This window comes from Microplitis mediator, chromosome 1, assembly GCF_029852145.1.
Source record: "Microplitis mediator isolate UGA2020A chromosome 1, iyMicMedi2.1, whole genome shotgun sequence".
NCBI lineage: Eukaryota > Metazoa > Arthropoda > Insecta > Hymenoptera > Braconidae > Microplitis > Microplitis mediator.
In genome coordinates, this window is record NC_079969.1 from 821,306 (window position 1) to 848,792 (window position 27,487).

General features: G+C 30.2%; 5 protein-coding genes across 7 annotated transcripts; 1 reads left to right on the forward strand and 4 right to left on the reverse strand.

Moving 5' to 3' along the window:
• The first annotated feature begins 1,205 nt into the window (after window positions 1–1,205).
• Window positions 1,206–7,265, forward strand: LOC130664442 (ufm1-specific protease 2-like). The gene is made up of 7 exons (XM_057464317.1): window positions 1,206–1,365; window positions 1,524–2,039; window positions 4,501–4,981; window positions 5,059–5,205; window positions 5,346–5,463; window positions 6,653–6,906; window positions 6,975–7,265. Exons 1-7 carry the CDS (start codon window positions 1,327–1,329, stop codon window positions 7,184–7,186), a joined length of 1,767 nt encoding a protein of 588 aa, XP_057320300.1. The 5' UTR covers window positions 1,206–1,326; the 3' UTR covers window positions 7,187–7,265.
• Window positions 7,266–9,081: 1,816 nt separating this feature from the next.
• Window positions 9,082–13,241, reverse strand: LOC130664444 (chymotrypsin-2-like). Of its 2 annotated transcripts, none has more exons than XM_057464333.1 (4): window positions 12,744–13,241; window positions 11,571–11,929; window positions 11,259–11,480; window positions 9,082–10,706 (listed from the first exon to the last, which is right to left on the reverse strand). In XM_057464333.1, the coding sequence occupies exon 4, from the start codon at window positions 10,245–10,247 to the stop codon at window positions 9,183–9,185; it is 1,065 nt and encodes a 354-aa protein (XP_057320316.1). In that variant the 5' UTR covers window positions 10,248–10,706; window positions 11,259–11,480; window positions 11,571–11,929; window positions 12,744–13,241; the 3' UTR covers window positions 9,082–9,182. The 2 variants fall into 2 exon arrangements, with proteins under 2 accessions (XP_057320316.1, XP_057320326.1); XM_057464343.1 differs by having other exon boundaries at window positions 10,469–10,706; window positions 12,744–13,174.
• A 2,085-nt stretch (window positions 13,242–15,326) lies between these two features.
• On the reverse strand, window positions 15,327–18,326 carry LOC130664435 (fidgetin-like protein 1). The gene is made up of 2 exons (XM_057464304.1): window positions 18,045–18,326; window positions 15,327–17,239 (listed from the first exon to the last, which is right to left on the reverse strand). The coding sequence occupies exons 1-2, from the start codon at window positions 18,206–18,208 to the stop codon at window positions 15,553–15,555; spliced, it is 1,851 nt and encodes a 616-aa protein (XP_057320287.1). The 5' UTR covers window positions 18,209–18,326; the 3' UTR covers window positions 15,327–15,552.
• A 154-nt stretch (window positions 18,327–18,480) lies between these two features.
• LOC130664451 (mediator of RNA polymerase II transcription subunit 10-like) lies at window positions 18,481–19,224 on the reverse strand. The gene has a single exon (XM_057464356.1). It carries the CDS (start codon window positions 19,072–19,074, stop codon window positions 18,673–18,675), a length of 402 nt encoding a protein of 133 aa, XP_057320339.1. The 5' UTR covers window positions 19,075–19,224; the 3' UTR covers window positions 18,481–18,672.
• A 1,275-nt stretch (window positions 19,225–20,499) lies between these two features.
• LOC130664458 (putative gustatory receptor 28b) lies at window positions 20,500–26,699 on the reverse strand. Of its 2 annotated transcripts, none has more exons than XM_057464372.1 (7): window positions 25,604–26,699; window positions 25,368–25,439; window positions 25,181–25,270; window positions 22,080–25,105; window positions 21,190–21,261; window positions 21,013–21,102; window positions 20,500–20,783 (listed from the first exon to the last, which is right to left on the reverse strand). In XM_057464372.1, exons 4-7 carry the CDS (start codon window positions 23,058–23,060, stop codon window positions 20,718–20,720), a joined length of 1,209 nt encoding a protein of 402 aa, XP_057320355.1. In that variant the 5' UTR covers window positions 23,061–25,105; window positions 25,181–25,270; window positions 25,368–25,439; window positions 25,604–26,699; the 3' UTR covers window positions 20,500–20,717. Both variants share the same exon structure in this region; 1 of them encodes a protein (XP_057320355.1).
• Window positions 26,700–27,487: the final 788 nt, after the last annotated feature.

The window sequence follows — 27,487 nt, forward strand, 5'->3', positions numbered from 1 at the left end:
CGGCTCAGTTCGTTATTGCGCACATGTATGTCTTGTCATATGGATATATATATGTGTGTAAATATATGGATATGGGTGGGAATTATTGTGTGGGTGATGGTAATGTCACCTGGAGGTTGTTACTGTTGTTTATTAGATGGCGGCATAGTTTAATTTTGAATTAAAGCTTTGGCGGTAAAATTTGAATTTTAAATTTAGCGGATATTTGAAAAGTTTTTATTAGTGAGCCGAAGTTGGAAATTTTTAGAGAATTTTGACTTGAATATTTTTGGAAACTTTGAGAATTTTTGACTTGAATATTTTTGAAAATCTACAGAATTTTTTACAGTTTTTTAAAAACTGTTCGTTATTGCGTACATGTGTGTCTTGTCATATGGATATATATATGTGTGTAAATATATGGATATGGGTGGGAATTATTGTGGGGGTGATGGTAATGTCACCTGGAGGTTGTTACTGTTGTTTATTAGATGGCGGCATAGTTTAATTTTGAATTAAAGTTTTGGCGGTAAAATTTGAATTTTAAATTTCGCGGATATTTGAAAAGTTTTTAGTAGTGAGCCGAAGTTGGAAATTTTTAGAGAATTTTGACTTGAATATTTTTGAAAACTTTCAGAACTTTTGACTTAAATATTTTTGAAAATCTACAGAATTTTTTACAGTTTTTTAAAAACCGTTCGTTATTGCGCACATGTATGTGCGGATATTTGAAAAGTTTTTATTAGTGACCTGCAAGTAGGAAATTTTTGAGAATTTTGACTTAAATATTTCTGAAAATTTTCAGAGTTTTTGACTTGAATATTTTTGAAAATCTTCAGAATTTTTAGTTTTTTTTTAAATTTTATTGTGAATTTGAAATTTAATGGCTGGTATTTTTACCGCGTAATTTAAAATTTGGATTTTTGAATTTTGAGTGGTGATTTTATAGAGGGGTAAAATGGGATAAAAATTAATTTAATTTTTAAACAAAACGCAAATTTGAATTTAATTTTTTTGGCGCCAAAGCAGAAAAATTTTAAAATGAAATAAAAAATATTTTCTTTACAATTTTTTATATTAAAAAAAAGTAACGACAGTTTCAAAATTCATTTTATTGAAAATATTTGTAACGAAAATAATTTTTGAATCTTCGCGCTTGAAATTTTTCAAAAGATGGCGCCACCTTTAAAAATTCTACGTCATCTAACGGTAAATTGAATAATTACATAGACAAGTCTTTAAATTTATTATTTATAAACATATGTTGATTGTAAAATATTGCGAGCTGAATAAATAAATTAGTAATTATATTTATTTACACTAATTGTTATAAATAAATTTATAAAAATGACGCCGAAAGTTAGGATATCATCCAAAGTTATGGCAGTAAGTAAATAAATAATTTTTTTACAATTAATTAATATAACCCTCTAATTAAAATAAAAAAGTTTCGTATTTATTTATTATAAAAAAATTTTAAAAATTTGCTAACCTACAAATTTTTTACAAAACAAATTTTTAAAATTAATTTAAAAAATTAACAGAAATTAGAGTGTCTTGGAACAGCAACAACTGGTAGATTATTTGGAGTCATGTGTGATAATTATTTGACAGTCTTGAGTTTCATGTTGAATCCTAGTAAAATTGAAAATTCAAATGACGAACAATCAGAGCCGTCAAATTCTCAGCAGCAATCAGACCAAGAGAAACAAATAAATGAAAGTAATGAATTATTGAAACCAATTGATTTACAATTGAACATGCCAGTGGAAATCGATTTATGTGGAGTATTATTTGTTGATGGTCATGAAGAAAATATACCGGAAGCATTTAAAGACATTGACATCACTGACAATCCATTGCTGATTAAATATTCCCGAGTGAATGGAATTTCTGCTTACTATTATGTACATGAACAGTTGAAATCTGCTGGTAAACTGGAATTTATTGATGAGAAAACTTTGCTTGATAAATTTTCGTACATTAGACTGAAGACGAGCGTGCCCATGATTACTGACAAACATGATTTTACTGAATTATTCCAGTCTACGCGTAAAAATGTAAGTATTTTATATTTATTTAACGGGGCTTCTATGGTTTCCGTGTCGATGCTAAATGACTGCGAATTCATGTATAACTCGACGAGATAAGACTTTTTTGAAGGAGAAATTTTTTCGATATCTCGCTTAGTATTCAAGGAAAATGGATTTCGATAAAAACACGATTTTTTAAAAATAATGAAAAATTTCACGAGTGTGAATGTAGCAGACATCAGACAAACTTAAAATTATAAATAAATAGGGTAGACATTAAAAAAAAATCTGTCTATCGGTTGACCCTGCGGGCCAGCCACAAAACTTCCCACTGTTTTCGAGCTCCTTGAGCTCGAAAACATTGGTGTGAGTACTAGACTGTGTCAAAATAAGTTTTTATTTTTTTTATTCGATTAAACGTATCTTAAAAGTTTCTTCAATATAAAAAAAAAATTTTCCTAAAGTTTGAGCTCAATATCTCAAAAATTGAGCTGGCGCAAAGGGGGGTCTCCTTTCCCATTTGAATAACGTAAAAATTTTTTTTTTTTATTTTTAAAATAACTACACAAAGAAAATTTTTTTTTTAATTTTGCTTTCGACTATCTTATAGAAAATTTAATTCTCTACAAAATTGTCTATGTCCATTTTTTTCCTAAACTCAACAGAAACGAAGTTACAGAGGGCCTAATAGGAGGAAAAAAATAATTAATGAATTAATAACAGAAAAAAAATTATTAGTTTAACTTATTAATTAATTAACTCAATATACTTCATTATTCATCAAAAATTTTTGGATTCAACATTATTTCGAATTAATAACAAAACAAAATTTGCAATAAAACAGAAATTAATTATAAATAAAACAGAAATTAATTAGGTTGAGGCGGCAATCGACGTGTTTTATTGAGTTCTAGAGCTGATTAGATTTTGGAGTCGATCGTTCGAGTCGTTTCTGAAAAATCAATAAAAAACTAAAAAAAAAAAAATTTTTTTTCCGTAATTCGCCAATATTTTCGAGTCTACTTCATCAAATGATTTGAAATTTTCAGAAAAGTTGATGGCCAACAAGCTCTTTCGATTGCTGTCTTAACCATCCAAATCGGTTCATTAGTTAAAAAGTTATAAGCTGGTCACACACATACATACACACTAGGGTGGGCCAAAAGAAGTGACTATTTTTTTTTTCTTTAGTTACAGTGAAAATATTGTTTGAGATGATGAAAAAAAAATTCTATTAAAATTTGAGCTCTTAATATTAATATTAAGAGGTGCCTATTTGCAATTCTCCATTTCCCATTTAAATAACATGGGAAAAAAAATTTTTTATTTTTTTATTTTTCTAGCTCGGCATTCGCACGTCATATAAATGAGTCCACAACATATTCTTGTAGAGAATTTAACGCTCTACAAAAAAGGTCTCTTATCATTTTTTGATAAATCCATCCATTCGAAAGTTATCGGAGCTGGAAGTCAAATCTATAATAAATTTCCAGATCTTTTTACTTTTCCAGCAAAACTATCAGACTTATCAAAAAATGTCATAGGATCTTTTTAATAGAAAATTTTATTTCCTACAAATTTGTTAAAATAAAGTTCATTCAAATTCCGCATTGATTTTTATTTATTTTCATTTTAATCTTAAGTTCTCAGAATAGAGTAGAAGACTATTATTTTTACGAGCTTGGCATTAAAATGGGAATAACTAGAAAACAATGCGGTATTTCAAAGAACTTCATTGAAAATAATTTGTAGGGAATAAAATTGTCTATTAAAAAGATTCTATGACATTTTTTGATAAGTCTGATAGTTTTGCTGGAAAAGTAAAAAGATCTGGAAATTTATTATAGATTTGACATCCAGCTCCGATAACTTTCGAATGGATGGATTTATCAAAAAATGATAAGAGACCTTTTTTGTAGAGCGTTAAATTCTCTACAAGAATATGCTATAGACTCATTTATATGACGTGCGAATGCCGAGCTAGAAAAATAAAAAAATAAAAAATTTTTTTTTCCATGTTATTTAAATGGGAAATGGAGAATTGCAAATAGGCACCTCTTAATATTAATATTAAGAGCTCAAATTTTAATAGAATTTTTTTTTCATCATCTCAAACAATATTTTCACTGTAACTAAAGAAAAAAAAAATAGTCACTTTTTTTGGCCCACCCTAATACACACACACACACACATACATACATACATACATACAGACACTCGGACATTATTCTGAAAATAGTCAGAATAGCTTCCTAGGACCTCAAAACGTCGACATCTGGTAAAATTTCGATTTTCGCAAATCGGGGTGAAAAAAATAACTTCACAATTTTTCGAAAATCGTCGATTTTCTTAGCGGGAAGTTAAAAAATATTTATAATAATTGCACTTATTAATTTTTAAATTTTTTAAATGCGCATTTTTTAAAATTTCATTTTATTAATTATTTACTCAATTTATTAATAATTTTAAATAATTAATAATTATATAGATTGCATCTGGTAATGTTGGATTTTATTTTCCGTCAACTAAATTATTTCTAACAAACAACGATCCCGAAGATCGTGATGTATCAGTGAAAATATTATCATCAAACCAACCATCAGTCATTCCAACTGGCTACACAAATACCATTCAAGCCGAAATGTTCATGCGCATAACAAAAGAAAAATCTTCCGATGACAACAAAAAAAATTATGCTCCCGTATTGCAGCACATAAAGCAGCCATTTGTAAATTATGAGTTTAATTTAAATATCGACAGCTTAGCGTTAGTTGGACATAATTTAACAGCTCCACAGATTTATTCAATTCTTGTTGAATCTGTCTGCCGTTCCTTGCGTTTAATAGAACGTTCAATAATATTGTCAAGCAACCATACGATTAAAATTCCTGAGATGATGCATTTCAAGCTACCCCACTGTGATCATTTGATATCAATCGCTTACGCTGATACGTCCGCTGAAAAAACACGTAATTTTTTTTTTAATCATTCAATCAATTCATTAATTGATAAACAATTTTATTAAATAAATAAATTTTTTCGACAGGAGAGTACAGAAAAAAATTACACGAAGCGTTAGCTTGTGATTTAACGCGCCCGTATTTCCGTCCAGGAAATGCCGTCAAATTTCTGAGTGATTACAGAGTCGACCAGCCGTTATTAGAACCGCATACTGCAATAAAAACATCTTTAGGTAATTATTATTTAACAGATTTTGGTGGCCGGGAACGGTACTACTGAGTAACGCCCGCCATTTTGTAGTCGAAGTCAATATTAGTCATGTTTTTGATGCCGCTTACGAATATTCAGTTCAATAATTTATTTTTCCAACAGATAATTCTAGTTTGGTCAGCGGATTATACGGTTACTATCACTACGGACAAGACAATTTTCATGATAGTGGTTGGGGATGCGCTTACAGATCACTACAGACAATATTTTCATGGTTTAGGTACTGAAAATTATTCATATTTTTCAATTAGAAGAAAAACCTTACATATAATTATCAGGGTGCTTCATTTCAGAGCAACATTTTTTTTTTTTAAGTGCTTGTGGAAAAAATCATAGTTCAACACAAAAAAAAAATTTTCGCGCAAGAAAAAAAATTCTATGTCGATTACAGACCTGGCTCATCGAAAAATTCGATTTTCCCATTTAAATAACACGGGAAAAATTTTTTTTTTAGCTCTAAGTATTGTTAACTCATTAAACAAATCAATAGATCGAATAGACTAATACATATTTTTGTAGGAAATTGAACGCTCTACAAAAAAAGTCTCTTATAATTTTTCGATAAATCCATCTGTTCAAAAGTTATTAGAGCTCGAAGTAAAGTTGGAGATCTTTTTACTTTTTCGGCGAAACTATCAGTCTTATCAAAAAAAATTGGAGATCTTTTTACTATTCCGGCGAAACTATCAGACTTATCACAAAATATTGTAGGATCTTTTTTGTTGACAATTTTATTCTCTACAAATTATTATCAGTAAAGTTTTTTGAAATCCAGCATCGTTTTCTAGTTATTTCCATTTTAATGTCGAGCTCTTGAAATCGACCAGAACCGCTTTTTTAAGAGCTTGAAATTAAAATGAAAATAAATATAAAATAATGCGGAATTTGAAAAAATTTTACTGATAGTAATTTGTAGAGAATAAAATTGTCAACAAAAAAGATCCTACAACATTTTGTGATAAGTCTGATAGTTTCGCCGGAATAGTAAAAAGATCTCCAAGTTTTTTTGATAAGACTGATAGTTTCGCCGAAAAAGTAAAAAGATCTCCAACTTTACTTCGAGCTCCAATAACTTTTGAACAGATGGATTTATCGAAAAATGATAAGAGACTTTTTTTCTAGAGCGTTCAATTTCCTACAAAAATATGTATTAGTCTATTCGATCTATTGATTTGTTTAATGAGTTAACAATACTTAAAGCTAAAAAAAAAAATTTTCCCGTGTTATTTAAATGGGAAAATCGAATTTTTCGATGAGCTAGGTCTGTAATCGACATACAATTTTTTTTCTTGCGCGAAAATTTTTTTTTTGTATTGAACTATGATTTTTTCCACAAGCACTTAAAAAAAAAAATGTTGCTCTGAAATGAAGCACCCTAATAATTATATAAAACTTTTGATTCCCTGTAGGTTTCAAGGTTACACTGAGCAGGCGGTTCCGTCACATCGTGCAATTCAGAAATGTCTAGTCGACATCGGTGATAAATCTTCGAGTTTCATCGGGTCAAGTCAGTGGATTGGTTCAACGGAAGTTGGTTTCGTTTTGGAAACGTTACTGAATATCAACTCAAAATTTTTGGTCGCGTCCAGCGGCAAAGATATGCCGGATTTGGTTGATGACTTGCGGTACCATTTTCAAACCCAGGGAACGCCGGTCATGATTGGTAATTATTTATTTTGAATTTCTTAGTTATAATTGACGGTAATATTTATAGTCTGGTTGATAATTTAGGCGGCGGAGTACTCGCGCATACTATTCTAGGCGTCAGCTATGATGAGAATAAACAACTGCCGTATTGGCTGATACTAGATCCTCATTACGAAGGCAAAGAAAATTTGAGTATTGTGCTGGAAAAAGGTTACTGTGGATGGAAAGGTAAAGACTTTTGGCGCAAGGATGCGTTTTACAATATGTGCCTTCCTCAGAGACCTATTTGTTATTAATAAAGTAAAAGACATTTATTATAAATAATTATAAACTTTTATAAGTGCAATAGAAATATTGTATGTGTTGAAACTTTCTTAAAGTAGTTAAGAGCTTGCAGTCCCTGCGCCACCTACTGCCCTAGTCTTCTGTTTAAAATTTCAGTCCACAGACTTTTGTGTTTTTTTTGGTGTGAGGATTCAAATTCTATGGGTTTTTTTTAGAATGGTCAGCTATTGCTAGTCAATTTAGCGGTTTAAACCTCATAATTTTATTCAGACTATTACTGACAGAATATGAATAAGGAAATAGGATTTATTTGAAAAAAAGTCAATATTATTTTAAATTGACTGTGATTGTAATCAAATTTGAGACTGATTTACGTAATAAAAATTTGGTGGCCCTAAAAAGGGCCATTGGTGGTTAAGAGCATTGAGGTGATCACCTCGACTTGCGGGACGTCTCCGCTTCGTAATCCCAGGGGACTCTGGCTACCCTGACACGACTTGAACGCCGTGCTGGTGGTGATGGTTCGGGCGTTAGTGGCTGAAATGTCCCGTTAATTAAGTCAGCAATGAACGAAACCTCAAGATCTTCCAACAGCTGGAGAACGTCTTCGTCTTCTTGATAGATATTCATTATTTTGATCTGCTAAACTGTAGCGAATTCGGAATGAAAATGAGTAACGTAACCTGAAAAGCCGCCGGGGTTATAGACTTTTCATCGGGACCTACGATCCAATCAGACACCAGCTCTCCCTTCTACTAGTGCTGTGTTCTGATTGGCTCAAAAATCCATGATTATCCTCATCCATCTTTCCTTATCTTCCCCCATCTCCACTCATCTTCGTACTTAGAAGTAGTAAATTTCTTATTCATTGTTTCAAATATTAATTTTTGAAGATCTATTCAATCTTTTTACATCCGTATATAGTAGCAGTGCCGCATGCGCTCTTTGGTGGTCGAAAACTGCGTTACTGAGTGAGGACCACTAAATTTATAACCCTAATGCTGAACTCACTCGTCACAGAGTACGGGCAGCCATCTTCCGGTATCTTAAGCATTTCTGTAGCAAATCTGAGTCAATGTGTCTCACTTAAGTATTTTGGCCGTGTTACAACAGACTTGAGATATTAAGTTAAGTCTGCAAAAAAATGGTTTTTTTTAACTAGGCTATGATGTCCATGACTGTATTAACGCGCATGCGCAGCAATGGCTTAAATCTAGAAAAAATGGTGGGACGAGAGGTTATTTTTTTACGGACTCAACTGTAGAACTAACCTCAGATTTTCCCAAGACTGATCACGTAGACTTACTTTAGACTCGAGATTCATATTTACGTATAACTTTATTACGAATCCTACTAGGAATTATCGACTTAATATACAGGCTTACTATGAACTTGACAAGGGATAGATAGATAGATAGATATATTATTTATTTGGCCATGAGATCATAATCCCTTGTGGCCATACATAAGAATAGATACATTTTTACATTGGTTTAGTACATAATATTAATATTAATATAAATATAAAATATGAATTTAAATTTTCCTGATTAAAAATACTCATTCAGAAGGATTGAAATGAATATTTTTAATTACGGCTAAGTTAAATTAGATTAATTTAATCTAATCAGTTCCAGGTTAGAAATAACTATAATTTCTTAATTAATCGATTCTTGACTACGAAAATAGTTGAATGCAGCGTTACGAAATTCATTAAAAGTATCAAGATTTGTAAGATTCGGTGGTAATGTATTCCAGATGCGTATTGCTGATACGATAAATGACTTATCATAAAAAGCAAGATGGCTAGTTGGAAGTCTTAAATAATCTAAGGGATAGATAAAAAATCATGGTCATTAATACTTATAAGATGGAATAAAGGAATAATGATAATTATAATTATAATAAATACGATTTATTTTAAAACAAAGCTTATAAAAATACTGAACAAATTAAAATAAATATTAAACAATCGTAAAAATGTTCTCTTACAAAATAACAATAACTCTATATAAAAATATTAACAAATTCATTTAAATCGGCTTTATCTAACAACTCGAATATCATTTGCATGCGATCATTCTCCAGTAGCGTAGAAGAATCAGTCACATAATTAAGAATTTCCGTGCTTTCGTCAATAAGTTTTTTTCTCTCCATCGCTCTATTGAAACAATCACTGATATCTTGAGCAAACAATGGAAATTTCTTAACATAATCGCCTTTACAAAGTGATAAATCTACAGCTATGTCGGGATTATTAACATAATTATTCAATTGATTAATATCACCGGTCATAAAATCATAATAAGAAACATTTGTATTATTTATTTTTTCTTTCTTCATCTTAATTATCTGTTCTTCAAATTCATTATAAATATAATACGTCACAGGATTATTTTCAATTAACATAAATATCTTATAGTTCTTCATGTCATCAGCGACTTTTATAAAATGGCCGATAAAAAAATTCGCAGCTGCTAAATATTTAGTTCCGTAAATATTTCTGTACAAAATATATTTGTCATTTTGTAATTCTTTGAAATTTTCACGCGTATAATAAAACACAATATTATCATAGCAGTATTCGAATGCCGTCTTGTCGTTATTATCAACAATATTAATATCAGTATGATATTTAAGAAGTAAATTAACCAGATCGGGAATTCCCTGTTGCATTGCGTAGTGAAGCGCCGTTAGACCTTTCGAGTCTTGGAGGTTAGCGTCAACTCTGTTGTCCAGTAATTTTTTTACAACGCCGCCATTTTGACATTCCACTGCGTACATCAATGCCGATTTACCCTTCAGACATCTGCTATTAATATTAGCGCCGTAATTTAATAATAAGTCGACTATTAATTCGGCGGTTGGATTCGATGAAATCGACGCTAAGTGCAAAGCAGTGAATCCAAGTGTATGACCGTGTAAATTACTTGTCGCATTGACATCAACTGTATTGAGTTTCAAAATAACTTTTATTTTATCGTAGTCAGAGTTTTCAACTGCACTATGAAACTCAATCACTTGTTCCGATAAATGTGAGGTTAATTGATCGCTTAATTGCGCAGTAGACATTTTCACGGAGTTATTTTTTTAATTACTTAATAAAACTGATGCGATTGCAATTGTCTTGTACGGAGAGTTGAAATTTTAGTGTCGTATAGAAACGTCTAGGTTGTCGGGTTGTAACCTAATGGCTGGTTTTCGAGTCGGGAAGATGGTTGGGAGTCGACAAAATGGCGGCGATGAAGGGCAAGAAGTGGAATTATAAATTATAGGTAAGATAGGGATCGGGTTTTACTGTAGAGTAATGAAATAAAATATTAAATTATAAAATTCAGATCATTATTCAGTAAATATAAAATAAATAAATATAACAATTTTTTTTTAAACGTGTAACTTCATGGCGCTTTTAATGAAGGATAAATAGTAGTAGACACTTGTCACGGTGTAGTCGGTATTGAATGACGGGCAGCCGTAAGTCGTGTAGCCGATTATGGTCCCATTGCTGATTACTGGGGATGAATGGATTATCTAAAAAAATTAAAGAACAATTTATTTTTAGGTTGAAATGTATCGGAAGTTTTATTACCGATTCATTGTTGCAAATATTTGTCAATGTCTAGTACAAAATTAATTACTGTTTCGGACCTACCGAAATCAATTCGTGATTTTAATTTTGTAAATAATTATTCAGAGTCTGAGCAGTACGAAATTTACGGAAGTGAATTTTAAACAGTGATTTTCTAGATTATTTTTAATTTCTATTATTAAAAAATTGCAATTTTTTTTTTTTTTTTTTGGGATTGAAGTAAAAAAAAAAAGACTCTTATAGTTAAATTTGTGACGAAATTTCCTGTTATTTGAGTACCCACATCAATATATTTAAATAAAGTTAATGTTAACCATCAACTCGCGGTTAATTCGCGGGCAGTCAGCAAATAAATGACTTTATTTAAATATATCGATGTGGGTACTCATTTTACAGGAAGTTTTGTCTACTTCACGAAAATAAAATTTGTTTTATCAAAAAAAAATATTTTCAAAAATAATCTCATCAATTTATCAGTCGAATTGTAAAAATACCTTCTCTGTCATTTCACTGCTAGAACAAAATTCGTCGTCATCAATACGGGAGCAATTGCTTCGATCTAAGACAGTTAGCGGCGCACTTAAAAATCGTGGCGGTGACCTAATGGTACATGTTTGATACCAGCCATAAATGGTCCCTTCGTCTCCTTCTTTGACATCTTCAACTGGCAGCTTAGCTATTTTTATGTTATTGCCTATTGGTAAACTTTTTCTTAACTATAAAGTCAATTAAAAAAAATAAAATTAATACTCTGGAATAAAAGTTGTAATTTTGCTTCTGCGGAATAATTTCGAAAATTTACTCACAGTCAAAATTGCGAAACTGTTATGGATTCTCATGCTTCGGATTTTGTTAACAAATTCCGCATGGTACTTAATTTTTTTAATTGATCGATAAACTCCAGAGTTTCCCTCGTCATCATCGTCATCATCATCATCATCGTCGTCATTATTATTATAAATATTATGAGTATGCGGAATAGCACCTGCGACTATTTCCAACCCACGTTCATGTCTGCGTACACATGAACCACTTGCCAGTAAGTGTTTTTTACTTATTATTACACATGGGCATGAATATAAATCGCCATTTGTTACAAATGCAAGATATTTAATATCTTCATTATTATAATCTATCAATTGCTGCTTAATACTTTTACAAAATCCTGAAAAAAAATTATTCGTTTACTTTTAAAACTAAAATATCTTCGAATCTATCGCACTTACGGAAATTATCAAAAAATACTTTTTTACAGGAAATTTAATTCTCTACAAAAAAGTATTCTTAGGAAATCGTGATAAAATCAATAGTTTGAAAGTTACAGCTCTATATTGATAGCAACCAAAAATTTGTTGTTTAATTCCATCGAAATTTTCCGTTGACTTTTAAAATGAAAATATCTTGGAAACTTTCGCACTTACGAAAATTATCAAAGAATACTTTTTTGAAGGAAATTCAATTCTCTACAAAAAAGTATTCTTGGAAAATTGTGATAGAATCAATAGTTTAAAAGTTACAGCTCTATATTGAAAGCAACCAAAAATTTGTTGTTTAATTCCATCAAAATTTTCCGTTGACTTTTAAAATGAAAATATCTTTGAAACTTTCGCACTTACGAAAATTATCAAAGAGTACTTTTTTACAGGAAATTTAATTCTCTACAAAAAAGTATTCTTTGAAAATTATGATAGAATTGATAGTTTAAAAGTTACAGCTCTATATTAATAGCAACCAAAAATTTTTTGTTTAATTCCATCAAAATTTTCCATTGACTTTTAAAATGAAAATATCTTTGAAACTTTCGCACTTACGAAAATTATCAAAGAATACTTTTCTACAGGAAATTTAATTTTCTACAAAAAAGTATTCTTTGAAAATTGTGATAAAATCAATAGTTTAAAAGTTAAAGCTCAATATAGATGGCAATAACAAATTGTGTAATTTCGCACAAATAATATTCATATAGATAAAATACTTACCATATTCGACGATCGAAATAAATAAAAGAACGCAAATTAATTTAGTATCCATTTTCAAACTCTACTTAAAATACTTAATAATAAAAAATTTATTTATTTTACTAATTGATAATTTTATTAACAAACAAAATTCTTAAAGAATTTTCCGTAAAAAAAGTTTTGCGACTGTAGTCTTAAGCAACTGAATTATGACTAATTAAAAATCTTCTTTATATACTTATAAAAAAATATGTTTTCTCTTGTCTGCCACGCACAGTACTGTAAAGAAGTGATTAATCATGCGTGTCGTAAGAAAATAAAGATAATTTTTATCAACTATCACGACAGTTTAATAATAGATCACTGATTGAAGTCATGGTATTTTAAAATTTTAATGTTTTATTTCTTGATCTATTTATTTACTATCAAATATTTATAGGAGGCTACGTGTAATGTCATTCCATCACATTAAACTAGATTTTAAAAATATATTAATGTAAAACGCACGTTTCAAATGCGTGATGTTAAAAGTTTTATCGGGACTTATAATTAAAGTCAATGTAAAGCGTGGAATTAAAAGGACTTAACTACCGTGATAACTAATGAGTAATACTTTGTTGTTTATTATTGTAATTTCTTATTTATATGATAAGCTATATCTATAGAGGGACTTATTATTTAATTTATGAACTGGCTTTTATAATAAATTTTAATATTCACAATTTTTAATAAATATTTTAATTATAAATTTTAAATATTTAATAAATTTATTTTCATTTATTTAAATAATTAAATCAATGAGTCAATGACATGATAAAAAGTCGCTCTAGAATCTCTCTATGTACAGATAGCTCCATCTAAAATATCTCTAATGCACAGATAGCTCCATCTAAAATATCTCTAATGCACAGATAGCTCCACCTAAAATATCTCTAATGCACGGACAGCTCCACCTAAAATATCTCTAATGCACAGACAGCTCCACCTAAAATATCTCTAATGCACAGACAGCTCCACCTAAAATATCTCTAATGCACAGACAGCTCCACCTAAAATATCTCTAATGCACAGGCAGCTCCAGCTAAAATATCTCTAATGCACGGACAGCTCCACCTAAATATCGCTATTTGACACTGCAGTGCAGCATATACTAATATTTCAAATAAACTACAACTCATACTACAGCGGAAAGTAAATTGTTGTGTTAGATATATTTTCAGAATATCAAGATTTGAACATGTTACACCCTACTACATTAGGCTAGGATGGTTGAACTTGAAATCAAGGAGAGACTACTTGCTAGCTTGTCTTTTTTACAAGGAAATTTGACTAAACTATCGGCAATTATTTAGAAGTAATTTAGAGTTTTTACCGATTGCGTTGCGAAGAAGACATGTAAGAAATGATTATTTGCGATTATCTAGATTTAATTGTAGTATGTACGAAAATTATTTTCTTGTTCACGGTATTCGCGTCGGGAATTCCTTACCAGCTAATATTACTATGTTAAATAATTTTGAAGAATTCCGTAATGCCTGTTTTAATTATTATATGGAAAGTGTAAATCAGTAAATCATATCATTAATTAGTTAATCTTATTTTATATTCTTACTTATTATTATTATTATTATTATTATTATTATTATTATTATTATTATTATTATTATTATTATTATTATTATTATTATTATTATTATTATTATTATTATTACTATTATTATTATTATTATTATTATTATTATTATTATTATTATTATTATTATTATTATTATTATTATTATTATTATTATTTATTTAATTGGCCATGAAGTCGAAACTTCTTGCGGCCATCCCTTAGTACAATATAATATAACAATATCACACTCAATCATCACATAAATATAAATTCTAACAGTAATCATACCATTTACCATTAATTTAAACTTAGGAAATATTCATAACACGAGGTACGAAATTCCGCACAGGTAGGCTTTTTTGTACAATAATCAGGCAATTGATTCCAAATTCTTATTGCAGATATAATAAATGACTTATCATACTTAGCACTATGACATCCCGGTAAAACAAAGTAATCCTGACGGACATCACCTCTACGCAGACGGGGCTCTAAAATATACAAGTCTTTCCTTATTAGGGGCTTTTGATTTAAATATAACGCTTTGTAAACAATACAAGATAACAAAACTTAATATGTCATTATTAAAAGTGCTGTATCTCATGTATAATTTTTGTTTAATTATGTAATATTCTCCCCCTAAATTATCTCTACGGTAGCAATTTATATGAATTACAGTCAATTATTCAACAATGAGTTAATTTTTCTACAGCTTATGCTGCATAGAGAAAATGTAAGTCAGAACTATTTAAGCTTGCCTACTAGTCATCTTGAATTTTATGATAAATCATTTACTGTATCTGCAATTCGCATTCGAAATATGCTACTTCCGAGCCTTACATGTCTTCCTTCCTACATAAGGGAATTTTGTAGTGTACTCTCCCGTACTCTTTTTTCCAGATCACTGATACGAGGACCTTCTCAGTGAATACCCACTTATAGGATATTTATTTTAAGACTTAAAAAAAATTCATCAATAAAAACAAACGTTAAAAGTATGAAATTTTATTTTATGAAACAAAAGAATACAAATTTTATTACATTAGCTTATCAGTAAATATGAGATTGACAAATTTCTGATACATGGAAGTAAACTTTTTATCAACTTATAACTATGTCTTATGAAAACTAAAATATCTATGAAATAACAGCGAAATTGAGGTATCAATTAAATTTTTATTTATAATTAATTGAAATAAATGAAAAAAAAATGTTTTACTCAGCAGTGCCACTGCCATAAGTTTTATCCCATTTGACATAATGGACCAAATCATCCTGCGCAACACTAGGTCTCACGCGTTTGAATGCCTCCAAAAAGTCATCAATCGTCACCCCTCTCACGTCTTCCATTCTAATATTCTCCATCATATCAAAGGGAATACTTCTAATCGGACCCATGCTCGCTTCCTTACACAGTGTCGTCATATCAGCTCCTGAAAAATGATCAGCCTTCTCGGCAACTGTCTCGACATCCTCTTCCGACAAATGATGTCTCTCATTACGCAACAAGTTATTAACAATTTGCTTCCTTGCTTCAAACTCTGGCAACGGGACATACAATCGTTTAACAAAACGTCTTCTAGCAGCCTCATCAAGTTCTCCCGGTCTATTAGTCGCTCCTATTAGCAAAATCTTATCATCGTCACCTGTGGTCGCGCCATCTAGATGTATCAAGAACTCAGTCTTTATTCTTCTTGAACTCTCGTGCTCTGTATCCGACCGCTGGCTCAACAGGGAATCGATTTCATCGATAAAAATAACCGACGGTTGATAAACCCGCGCCACAGCAAATAGAGCCCGTACCATTTTCTCGCCCTCTCCGACCCACTTGGACGTAAGCGAACTCGAGGAAATAGCGAAGAACGTCGACTTACTTTGAGAAGCGATACATTTGCCAATTAGGGTCTTGCCAGTTCCAGGTGGCCCGAATAGCAGAATTCCTTTCGGAGGACGTCTTAGTCCTGTAAAAATATCTGGACGCAACATAGGCAAGACAATGGCTTCCTTAATGATACTTTTAGCTTTCTCAAGGCCTGCAACATCATTCCAAGTCACTAGAGCCCCAGAGTCCATTATTTCATTGCGTATAAGTTCAATCATTTTGGGATCTATGTTTTTAAGACGTTCATCGTCGCAGTCCATGTCTTCCTGACTGTCTGAACGCTCGACTTTTTCTTCCTCATCGCGTTTGTTAAAAGGGGAGACAAATGGTTTGCTCACAGATGTCTTGCCTCCAAGAGTTTTACCCTGGGGCTTAGATTTATTCGCTTTCTGCTGCTGGATATTGATCTGACGACCAGATTTAAAGGGCTCTAGTTTACGCGTATCTTTATTACTGGATTGAGAAGTTGGTAGCAAATCATCCTCGTCGTCATTGCGACGATTGTATTTCTTATAGAGGTTATCAAACTGTGAACGTTTTTCTTGGCGCTTTAATAAATCGCGCTCTTGGTTGTTTTGTGATGGGAATGACGTTGATCTAGATTGTACAGGGCCTTGATTTGGGTAATTCTGAGCTTGGTTTGAATAACTAGGGCTTTGGTTTGAAAAATTTGAAACGGAGTTTGAGTAATTTTTATATGGGCTAGAGTTACTGTCTTGGCTTTTTAAGACTTGAGATACTTTGCGACGACGTGGTGACTCTTTTTTACCGTTCCAGTAGCCAATGATATTCTCGACGTCACGTTCGCTGGGTAAAGTAGATTTACAGGATTGCAGGGGGTCTTTTTGACAAGGCAGCGGTTGGATGAGAGACAATATTTCGGAACTAGTTATTTTAGACGGAATTGAGACGTTTTTAGTGCGTTTTGTATTAGGGGACTGAAGGACTTCGCGAGTGGCCATTTGCGAAATATAGTCGTCGATATCGTGTGATAAAAGACGAAGGGCTAATTCCTCAGAGCTAAAAGAAAATTCCCTTGTCAGTCGAAGGTAAGGAGGATAATTTTCTTTATTACCGATTGATAACTTGATTAGATTATTCTTGCAAATATTTTTTAATGCCTAATGTAAAAATTTATTAATGTTCAGTAGTTTATTTAAATTAATTACCAAAATAATTAAAGGCCGTTCTATTGGTCTGTACATAAAATTTTTTTTTGATAAAACAAATTATATTTCTGTAAAGTAGATAAAATTTCCTGTAAAATGAGTACCCACATCGATATATTTAAATAAAGTCATTTATTAGTTGACTGTCCGCGAATTAACCGCGAGTTGATGGTTAGCAATAACTTTATTTAAATATATTGATGTGGGTACTCAAATAACAGGAAATTTCGTCACAAATTTAACTGTAATAATGATTTTTTTTTTTACTTAAGTTCTAAAAAAAATTTCTTTAAATTTCGTACTGCTCATACTTTGAATAATTATATCAAATAATTAAAAAAATAAATAGACATTTAAAAGTAATTACAACAAGAATCTCAGCAATTAATCAGTCGACAGTAAATAAATTTTGAAAAATTAGTAAATATTTTAATTAAAAATTTTTTGTTTAATTAAAAAAAAAAATTAACAAAATAAAATCCGAATAAAATTTAAATTTTTAAATTAAAAAAAAAATATTATTAAAAAAAGTGACTAATTTAATTTAAGAATTAATGACTGTAATAATTAGTAAATTACAAGAATCGCGACAGAATAAACTGATTTTTTTTTATCGTCAATTTAAAAAAACAACGAAAATTTAAAAAATGTTTTACCTTTTTTTTGCGGTGTGATATTTTAATGCCAAACACTTCCGATCCCTATCAAAATTATTCTTATCCGACTTTGAAAATTTCAATTCCTGATACGCTGCCAAGTAATTTTTTTCTAGCGAATCATCATTCAAATTTTGATTGCTACTCATTTTTATATTCTCCATCTCCACTTATTTTTACTAATCACTCAATACAATAAATTATAATTAAAAATGTCCCGGCAAAAAACAAGTATTTTTACTGTAAACAAATCAACTTATCAGGAGGTTAGAAGTCTCTGCATAATTTTTAAAAAATAACTGCGCAAGTCCACCGCCATTTTTTCTCCAGCGCGCGCGCAAATTTAAAAATCGCATTATAAAATAAAAAAAATGAAAAATTAACAAATAGGGAGAAATAAATAAAATTTTTAAATAATAAACCGGAAAATTACATCATTATTTTTTTTTTATTTCATTACAGCAAAAAAAAATCGTAAGTGAACATAATTTTCAAAATTACAATTTTGAGTTACAAAAATTAATTTTTCAAATTTTGTTACAAAAATTCATTTTATTAAAAAAATATTCCCGATTTTTCTTTACATCCGATGAAATTTGCCACAAAAAGCCTCAGTTTCTATGAGAGTTCACTTGAAATCGCTGCGTGTCGCTCGATATTTCGCCGTTTCATTTGGAAAAAGACGACTTGTCTCCACAAGTAAGTTAGCTTTTAATTTCTTGTACGCATCAATCTGTCCCTTAACCTGTACATTTTTATTGTAGGCCTTGTCCATAGCGTCCTTAGTATAAATTTTCGGATTTTTCCCATTGTCGATATATTCAAATACCTCAAGGGGTATGGTGACATCAGGAACTCGAGACTTAAGTTTATCTATTTCCTGTAATCCGCTGACTAACCCCTGAATTTTTTGGTTCAACGCAGTCTGACCTTGTGGTTGAAAATCACTGACCATAATATTTATTTGCCGCACATTTTCCACAAATTTTTCTATATGTTCTTCTAGAGCCTTTAGTACTGGATCGGACATGTTTTCTTTTATTAAAAAAAAACAATAATTTATTTTATAATTATTTTTAAACAATTAATTTATGCTTATTTTCGAATATTACTTTGCAACGAACAGTCCGTACTGAGAGCTGTTCCCTTACTGACTATTCGGATGTACTTTTGGGTAATGAGCTTATGAAGTAGGTAAGAAATTTTCCGAGTGACCTTTCTAGGAAAAGAACAAAGGGGCTGAGTTATTTCAATAGATACAAAATATATGTGTCTATGGTGTATATAAGTATAGATGTAGTAGATATAATATTAAGGACGTCACTAAAATAACACAGAAAAATGATCTGGGGCAAGAAAAATTTTTCACTATAAATTGAAAAAAAAATTTTTGTAGGACATAAGAAATCTGTTAGAAGTAATAGAAAAATAATTTTTTCAAAAATCAGATCTACAAAATCTTCATTTTATTTTTTCTTGGGTCTTGGATTCGATGGAAAAAATTATTATCCCTCTTGGATTCGATTAATATTGTATTTAAAACAATTATTACAGTAATGTGGGGCAAGTGTATGCACTGATAGAAGATTTATATTGACTCAAGAAATATTTTCTTGAGCCAAGAATTTATTTCTGAAGAAAACCAATTGTCTTGCTTCAAGAAATTCTTGTCTTGATTTAGATTTTCTTGGCTCTATAGATTTTGTATCTTCGATGGATAACTCTCGTGTCTTGACCCGAAACTATATTATCTTCAATCGATACTATCGAATTCTTCAAGCAAGACCACTTGTCTTCAACTAAAAATGTCGTATTGTTATTTTAAGAACTTTAAATTTTTGGTTCAAGTAATAATTCCTTGATAGAAGATGTTTTTAAAGTAATGAAAAAAAAAATTTTTTTAAAAATAAATTTCTACTTTAACATATCTGAAGTAAATGAATGTAGTCCTAAAAAATCACTTTAAAACTTTTTATTTTTAAAATAAAAAAAAAAGTTTTTTTTCAAGCTGAGTAAATTGATATCTTGATTTAAAAACCGCGCCATTCTCGAAACGAGTCGGTAATTTCTTAAACCTAGATTTTGCCTATCTTAATCCAAGAGCAAGAAATTCTTGAGCGAAATATGTCAGAATTTTGTTTCAAAACAAAAAAGGCTTCATCAAAAAATCAAATTCTCAAACAAAGAATTTTTTTTCTCTATCCGAGAATTTCAATTTTTTGGTTCAAGGACTTATTTCTTGAATTAAAACAATTAAAAATTTTGAAACAAGAACCACATTTTGAAGAAAAAATTTTTCTTGAATCAAGATAGTTTTTCTATCAGTGTATCTTACGCATGTATTAAAAGAACAATTATGGCTAATAAATGTCACGATAATTCTTTTCAAACTGATTATATCTTGATGTCATTTCATTGCGTGATTTTCATTGCATGGATCTAATTACGATGATAATCTGGCTAATGACAAATAATTAGTCGAGTATACTTTTGAACTTGAGGCCAATTGATTAATTTATATTTTATTTCAATAGAATAATTTTTTTATTGATATGCTGGTGCGTTACAATTTTTATAATTTATTATTAAATAATTCATTGCTGTAGAGTGACAAAAAACACAATGTTAGATTGTAAAGCACACATGGAAAAATGTTATTCAATTTCCAATTGATTAATTGAGATCATTTATATAAAATTGTACAACGATAATGAGATACGTCGCAGTTGTTCCAGTGATCTGCAAAATTTCAAGAGTCGGATAGAAAAAGACAATTTGAGATCGACTGCGTACACTAATTCAATTATGAGATTCTCTATTTAAAAATTACGAAATATTCAATAGAAAATGGCGATCGAGCTGCAGGAAAACCTAGAAGTTTATATTGGTTTTGGTTTCTAGGCACCGATCGGAATTTTTTATTGGAATTTTCAGTGGGATCGTATATGAAAAAAGTAATTGAACTTACGATTGCTAAGAGAGTTCTGTCTAGTGGTATAATATCACAGGCGGTGAATTCGACTCTCAGATGCAAGAGATTTACCGAAAATTTCGTCAACTGTAATCAGAAAAATTTATAACGATACTATAAAATTTACTTATTAGTCAGTGGTATTGTCAGTCCTGTTTTATATGCAGGGCTTACTTTTTTTTCGATTCTTTCATCCATTGAATATCGATCTCTGAGCAAGTTTATTATTTTTGACGTATCTTTGTTCTAAAAATAATGAAAATTTACAAATATATGTATATTTATATTTTATTTACTGTATAGTAACGAGTTTCAATTTCTGTTCAGCCGATTGAAGCGCTTTCAAAATTTATTAAGTCAATTTCACTGATCAGATCAGTAATTTTTTTTACTGAAGCAGCCAGTCAATTTCATGTATTTAATTAGGAATTTAGTTTCACTGATACCATCAGTAAAAATTTCACTGAATAGATCAGTAATTTTTTTTTATTGAAGCAGCCAATCAATTTTATTTATTTAATCAGGAATTTTGTTTCACTGACGCAATCAAAAAATTTCACTGATTCTATCAGTAAAATTCTCACCGAGTCGATCAGTAATTTCACGTCATCGAAGCGACCAGTAAAATAAACCAATTTAATCATTAATTTTATTCCACTGCAGCTTTTAGTGAATTTTTACTGATTCGATAAGTAAAAATTTCACTGACTATCAGTAACTTCATTTCACCGAAGCGACCAGTAAATTGAACCAATTTAATCATTTATTTTATTCCACTGCAGCTTTCAGTAAATTTTCACTGATTCGATCAGTAAAAATTTCACTGACTATCAGTAATTTCATTTTACTGATGCGAACAGTAAATTTAACTAATTTACTGATTCGTTTCATTTCACTGACGTAATCAGTGAATAACCAAAGAATATTTCACCACACCTTCAACCGAAAGTTGAAATTTTTTTCATTGAAAAATTTAATCAAAGAAAAAGTGCAGCCACTTTTTACTACTATGCAGAAATTGAAACTTTCCCTGCAGAAAAAAATCAGTTCGTATTATTAAATACCTGCTTCATTATTTTCGTGACATTGGTAGTCAATATCATATATAGAGATACATTGCGTAATAAAAATATAATAAACAAATACGTATTGTCGTCAATTGCATGAACATGAAGACTTATTAAAATAATTTGATACAACATAAATATACTTTTGACAGCTAAAATAAAAATTGATATCAAAATAGACAGTCCGTAAAAAGTTTCCGTATCTTCGCACATGTCAGATAATTTTAAATAAGCAAATTTAATTTTATTGATATCGTCAATAACTGATTCATGTGAACGTGATATTACGCTCCTATTGGTACCCAATTTCGAGAGTGTCGAATTGATACCTTTGAATCGTTTGTATATCATATTTAGCAGCAATACGTACTGTATCGTCACCCAGCTGCTAATAAAGTAAGCGGAATTTCTGACAAACAGCACTGTCAGTGATTCAAATGTCATTATTCGTAATGTTATTATGCCACTCGTTACAATAACATTTAAAATAAATACAAAATAATTTGTGTAATTATTTTCTGTTTCATAATCCGCACAACTGTTTAATTTATTATCGATAATTTTAAACATATTATTAACATTAATTAATAATTTTTGACGAATAATGTAAATTATTGGTATTAAACTCGCGAATAGTAATGAGCTATACTCAACTTTTGCTGTTATCGACTCTAACATTTTGTCAGAATTAATTTGCGATGATGAATTATATGAAATATCATAAAAAGTCAAGAAAACGATGAATGCAGATAATATAATATTGTAACAAGACCCAGAATATGAAAAACTACAGTGAAAATTATTGTTCTCAAAATCTTTATTATTACGGAATATTACAGAAGTGTCCATAGTCCAAGGCGATATTCCGGTTATTTTAAATAAAATGTGTTGGATGAACATAAAACACCTATAGTAGACCGAATTTTCTTGATTATTAATTTTTTTTGTTTCCCGATTGATAAAATATATCGGCTCCATTTTTTTACGATACTTCTTCTATCTGAAATATTCCGAAAACTGACGTGTTTACGTGACGGTATCGCAATACTGACTAATTAGCGCCACGATAATTTTTTCCGATTTGATGTATAGCTTTCATTATAGCGTGATTATAAATGCATTATTATTTCATTTGCATTAATATATTTATGGAAATTATAATGGGATCCATTTTCAAGGTCATAGTGTAGATTTTGCTTAAGTTTCTTAGCCAAGTTTTACAACAGATTTACTAGAGACATTTTGCTCTAGACATCTGCAAGACTGATCATGTGGACTTGCTTACTATTTTAAGATTCGAATTTCGAACATTTCTTTAGAAATGCTACTAGAGTTAGTCGGATGAATATTTAGTATCGAAAATTGTCTGCTTTAATGGTGAGTAGTGAATTTTAAATCCTGATTATGCAACTGAATTCGAACGAATTAAAAATTTTAATTCTGTTATATTCTGTCGAATTCTGCAGAACAGAATTCAACTGAATTGAAAATTTGAATTTGAGTTAAAAGGAATAAAACCGATTTAAAAATTTCAAATTCGTTTTAATTCAGTTTAATTCGGATTCAGAACCAGAAATTGAAGAATTATTTTCGAATTGATCAGAATTAAACCGCATAGAATTATTTGAATTCGTTTTAATTTGGACAAATTCTGGCTTTCCTTCCGAATTAACAGAATTTATCTGAATTAAATAGAATTAAAAATTTAATTTTGTTTAATTCTGTCGAATTCTGCTAAACAGAATTCAACTGAATTGAAAATTTGAATTTGAATTAAACAGAATAAAACCGATTTAAGAATTTCAAATTCGTTTTAATTCAGTTTAATTCGGATTCAGAAGCAAAAATTGGAGAATTATTTTCAAATTAATTAGAATTAAACCGAATAGAATTATTTAAATTCGTTTTAATTCGGACAAATTCTTGTTTTCCTGCCGAATTAAACAGAATTCATTTTTAAGTTAGGTACCGAATTAACAGAATTTATCTAAATTAAAAGTTGAATTCTGTCAAATTCTGCAGAACAGAATTCAACTGAATTGAAAATTTGAATTTGAATTAAAAGGAATAAAACCGATTTAAAAATTTCATATTCGTTTTAATTCGGATTCAGAACCAAAAATTGGAGAATTATTTTCGAATTGATCAGAATTAGACCGAATAGAATTATTTAAATTCTTTTTAATTCGGACAAATTCTTGTTTTCCTGCCGAATTAAACAGAATTAATTATTAAGTTAGGTACCGAATTAACAGAATTTATCTAAATTAAATAGAATTAAAAGTTTAATTCTGTCAAATTCTGCAAAACAGAATTCAACTGAATTGAAAATTTGAATTTGAATTAAACAGAATAAAACTGGTTTAAAAATTTTAAATTCGTTTTAATTCAGTTTAATTCGGATTCAGAACCAGAAATTGGAGAATTGTTTTCGAATTAATCAGAATTAAACCGAATAGAATTATTTAAATTCTTTTTAATTCGGACAAATTCTTGTTTTCCTGCCGAATTAAACAGAATTCATTATTAAGTTAGGTACCGAACTAACAGAATTTATCTAAATTAAATAGAATTAAAAGTTTAATTCTGTCAAATTCTGCAGAACAGAATTCAACTGAATTGAAAATTTGAATTTGAATTAAAAGGAATAAAACCGATTTAAAAATTTCAAATTCGTTTTAATTCGGATTCAGAACCAGAAATTGGAGAATTATTTTCGAATTGATCAGAATTAGACCGAATAGAATTATTTAAATTCTTTTTAATTCGGACAAATTCTTGTTTTCCTGCCGAATTAAACAGAATTCATTATTAAGTTAGGTACCGAATTAACAGAATTTATCTGAATTAAATAGAATTAAAAATTTAATTCTGTTTAATTCGATCGTATTCAGTTGTTGAATCAGAAAAAAAGAGCATTTGCACACTCATGAAAACTCTATTGTTAGATGTAATTAATGAGAATGTGTATCAATAGAAAATTGCACGCCAATAACGAGATAAATTGCAATCGTGCCGGTAATCTAAAATATAGAAAGAGAATTTAGTTTGAGTTCTGAAACCAATTTTGAAACTTTAATGAAGTAAATGCTAGTTACTGTGGCCAAGAGAGAACGATCTAGAGGCAGAATATCACATGCAGTCAGTTCGAGCTTCAAAGGCCAGAGATCACTTGAGAAATAATCCAACTATGAATAAAAAATAATTACTTTCTTTAGTAGAACTTAGAAATTTGGATAGTTATCAAAATCATGGTGGTACGAGATAACGTAGAACAGCAATTACTTTTTTTTCAATATTCTCATCCATAGTACATTCGTCCGTAAGCGTGATTAGTATCTTTGCCAATTTTCTATTCTGAAAAAATCACAATACAAGTTTAAATCTCTAGATTACCAAAAATATTTATTAGCAAATATCCTAGAATCAACTCTTGTTTGCAATATTGTCAAAACTACTGGGTCTATCTTTTCTATGGGATTGCTATACTAGGGTTGCTACTAGGGCAGAAATCACAATACCTGTTTCGTAATAGCAGTGACGCTAGACGTTATCACCGTGAATAAAAAAATTAAGCATATCATCCGAGATACCGGTACGGGCAATACAATATCTATTGCTTCCAATTGAGTGAACTTAAAAACAAGGCGATTAAGAGTCATAACACTCCTAAATCCGCAGCAAATAATGGCAATCAAAACAGGCACCCCATAAAAGTCAGCCATATCTTCACATATTTTACACAATTTAACATAAGCAGATTTAATATTCTCAATATCGTAAAGAACAGATTCACGTGAAAGTACTAACTGTGCTACAGATGATATTTGAACTTGAGCGCCGCCTAATTTCGAGTAGCCCAGTTTGTAAATAGCCAAGTTAATGCTCTCAAATCTTTTGTCGATCCTATTGAGTTGCATCGCGTATTGTATCATCACCCCACTACTCAATACAGTAGGAATATTGCCGAAAGATATCGTTATCGCGGGATAGTATATCAGGTCCCACACTATTATGAAGTTAATGACCATAAATAAGTTAACAGTAAATAATATATTGTTGACACAGTCATTTTTCAATTTATAATCTGAACACTTGTCCAAAATTTCGTCCACGTTTTTTAATTTATTGATGACCTTTATCATGATCTTCTGCCTGATGATATATATAAAGGGAATCAAAATTGTAGACAGTAACGCTATGAACAGCATTTTCACTAGCATTATAGTTGAATTCGAGCCTTGATAAGTTTTATTTGATAGTTCATAAAATAATCCGTAAGGCGCAAATGAAATGTTTAATAAAAAAAATACAATGTTGTAACAAATTCCGGCGTAAGAAACTCTACATATATTATTTTTATTTTTACTTCGGAAAATTCCTGAAGTATCTGTCGTCCAGGGCGATAGTCCAAGTAATTTAAAAAAACTGCATTGAATGAACAAAAAAAGTCGATAGCACATGTAATCATTTTTATTTAAATTAAATTTTTGAAAATTTGTGTAACCCATTGTTCAATTACTATCTGACGTGTTGTCTCTATAGTATCACAATTATGACTAATGAGTACCAGGATATTATTTTATCTAGATTTCACTTGATTGCGTGATTATTTTTTTTCATGTACTTCATTGAGTTGATAATCTGGTTTATGAATCGGGTGTTAACAAGATAATTTATAATTCAATTTAATTGTTTAAGTTGTGTGCTTCGGATTTTTACTCACGCTCATAAATTATGGAAAGCGCACGTTCTGGCCATTTATGAAAACCTATTTTATTAGTAGGGATGAAAAGATGATGATACCCGACGTACTTTGGACTTAACAGTGGTCCTCGAGAGATCATTATTGGTTTCATTAAATAACTGCGTACACGGAGAGAAATTTATGGTAACCGTTCCAAGTACGTTTATGAAATATCATCCCATACTGTTATGGTAATGATTACTTGGAATTATGGGATATAGGCCCATACTTTCTGGGATAAGTTCCCGCATAAGTATGGGAATAATTCCCATAATTATGGTAACAATTCCCACATTGCATTTGAAATAATTATGGTAATGGTTCCCATATATCATGGTAACCATTACCATAAATATCGTAACCATCACCATAAATATACTCAATCAGCAATGTTTCCGGAACTACCAATCTCTAGTGTAATGTTCCTGTATGATAGTGTTTTTATTGGGTAGGGTTAAAAATGGTAGAGATGTTTTAGGTAGTGGATTTTGTTGGTAAAGATTTATTCTGGTACAGATAAAATGTGGTTGAGTTATTTACGGTAGCTTTGTAAATGGCAGAGATGCTAATGGTAGGCATTTCTACGGGTGACCTGTATTGTGGTAGATGTGTTTATGGTAGCGATTGTTATGGTTAGGTTCGTTACAGGGAGTGTTAT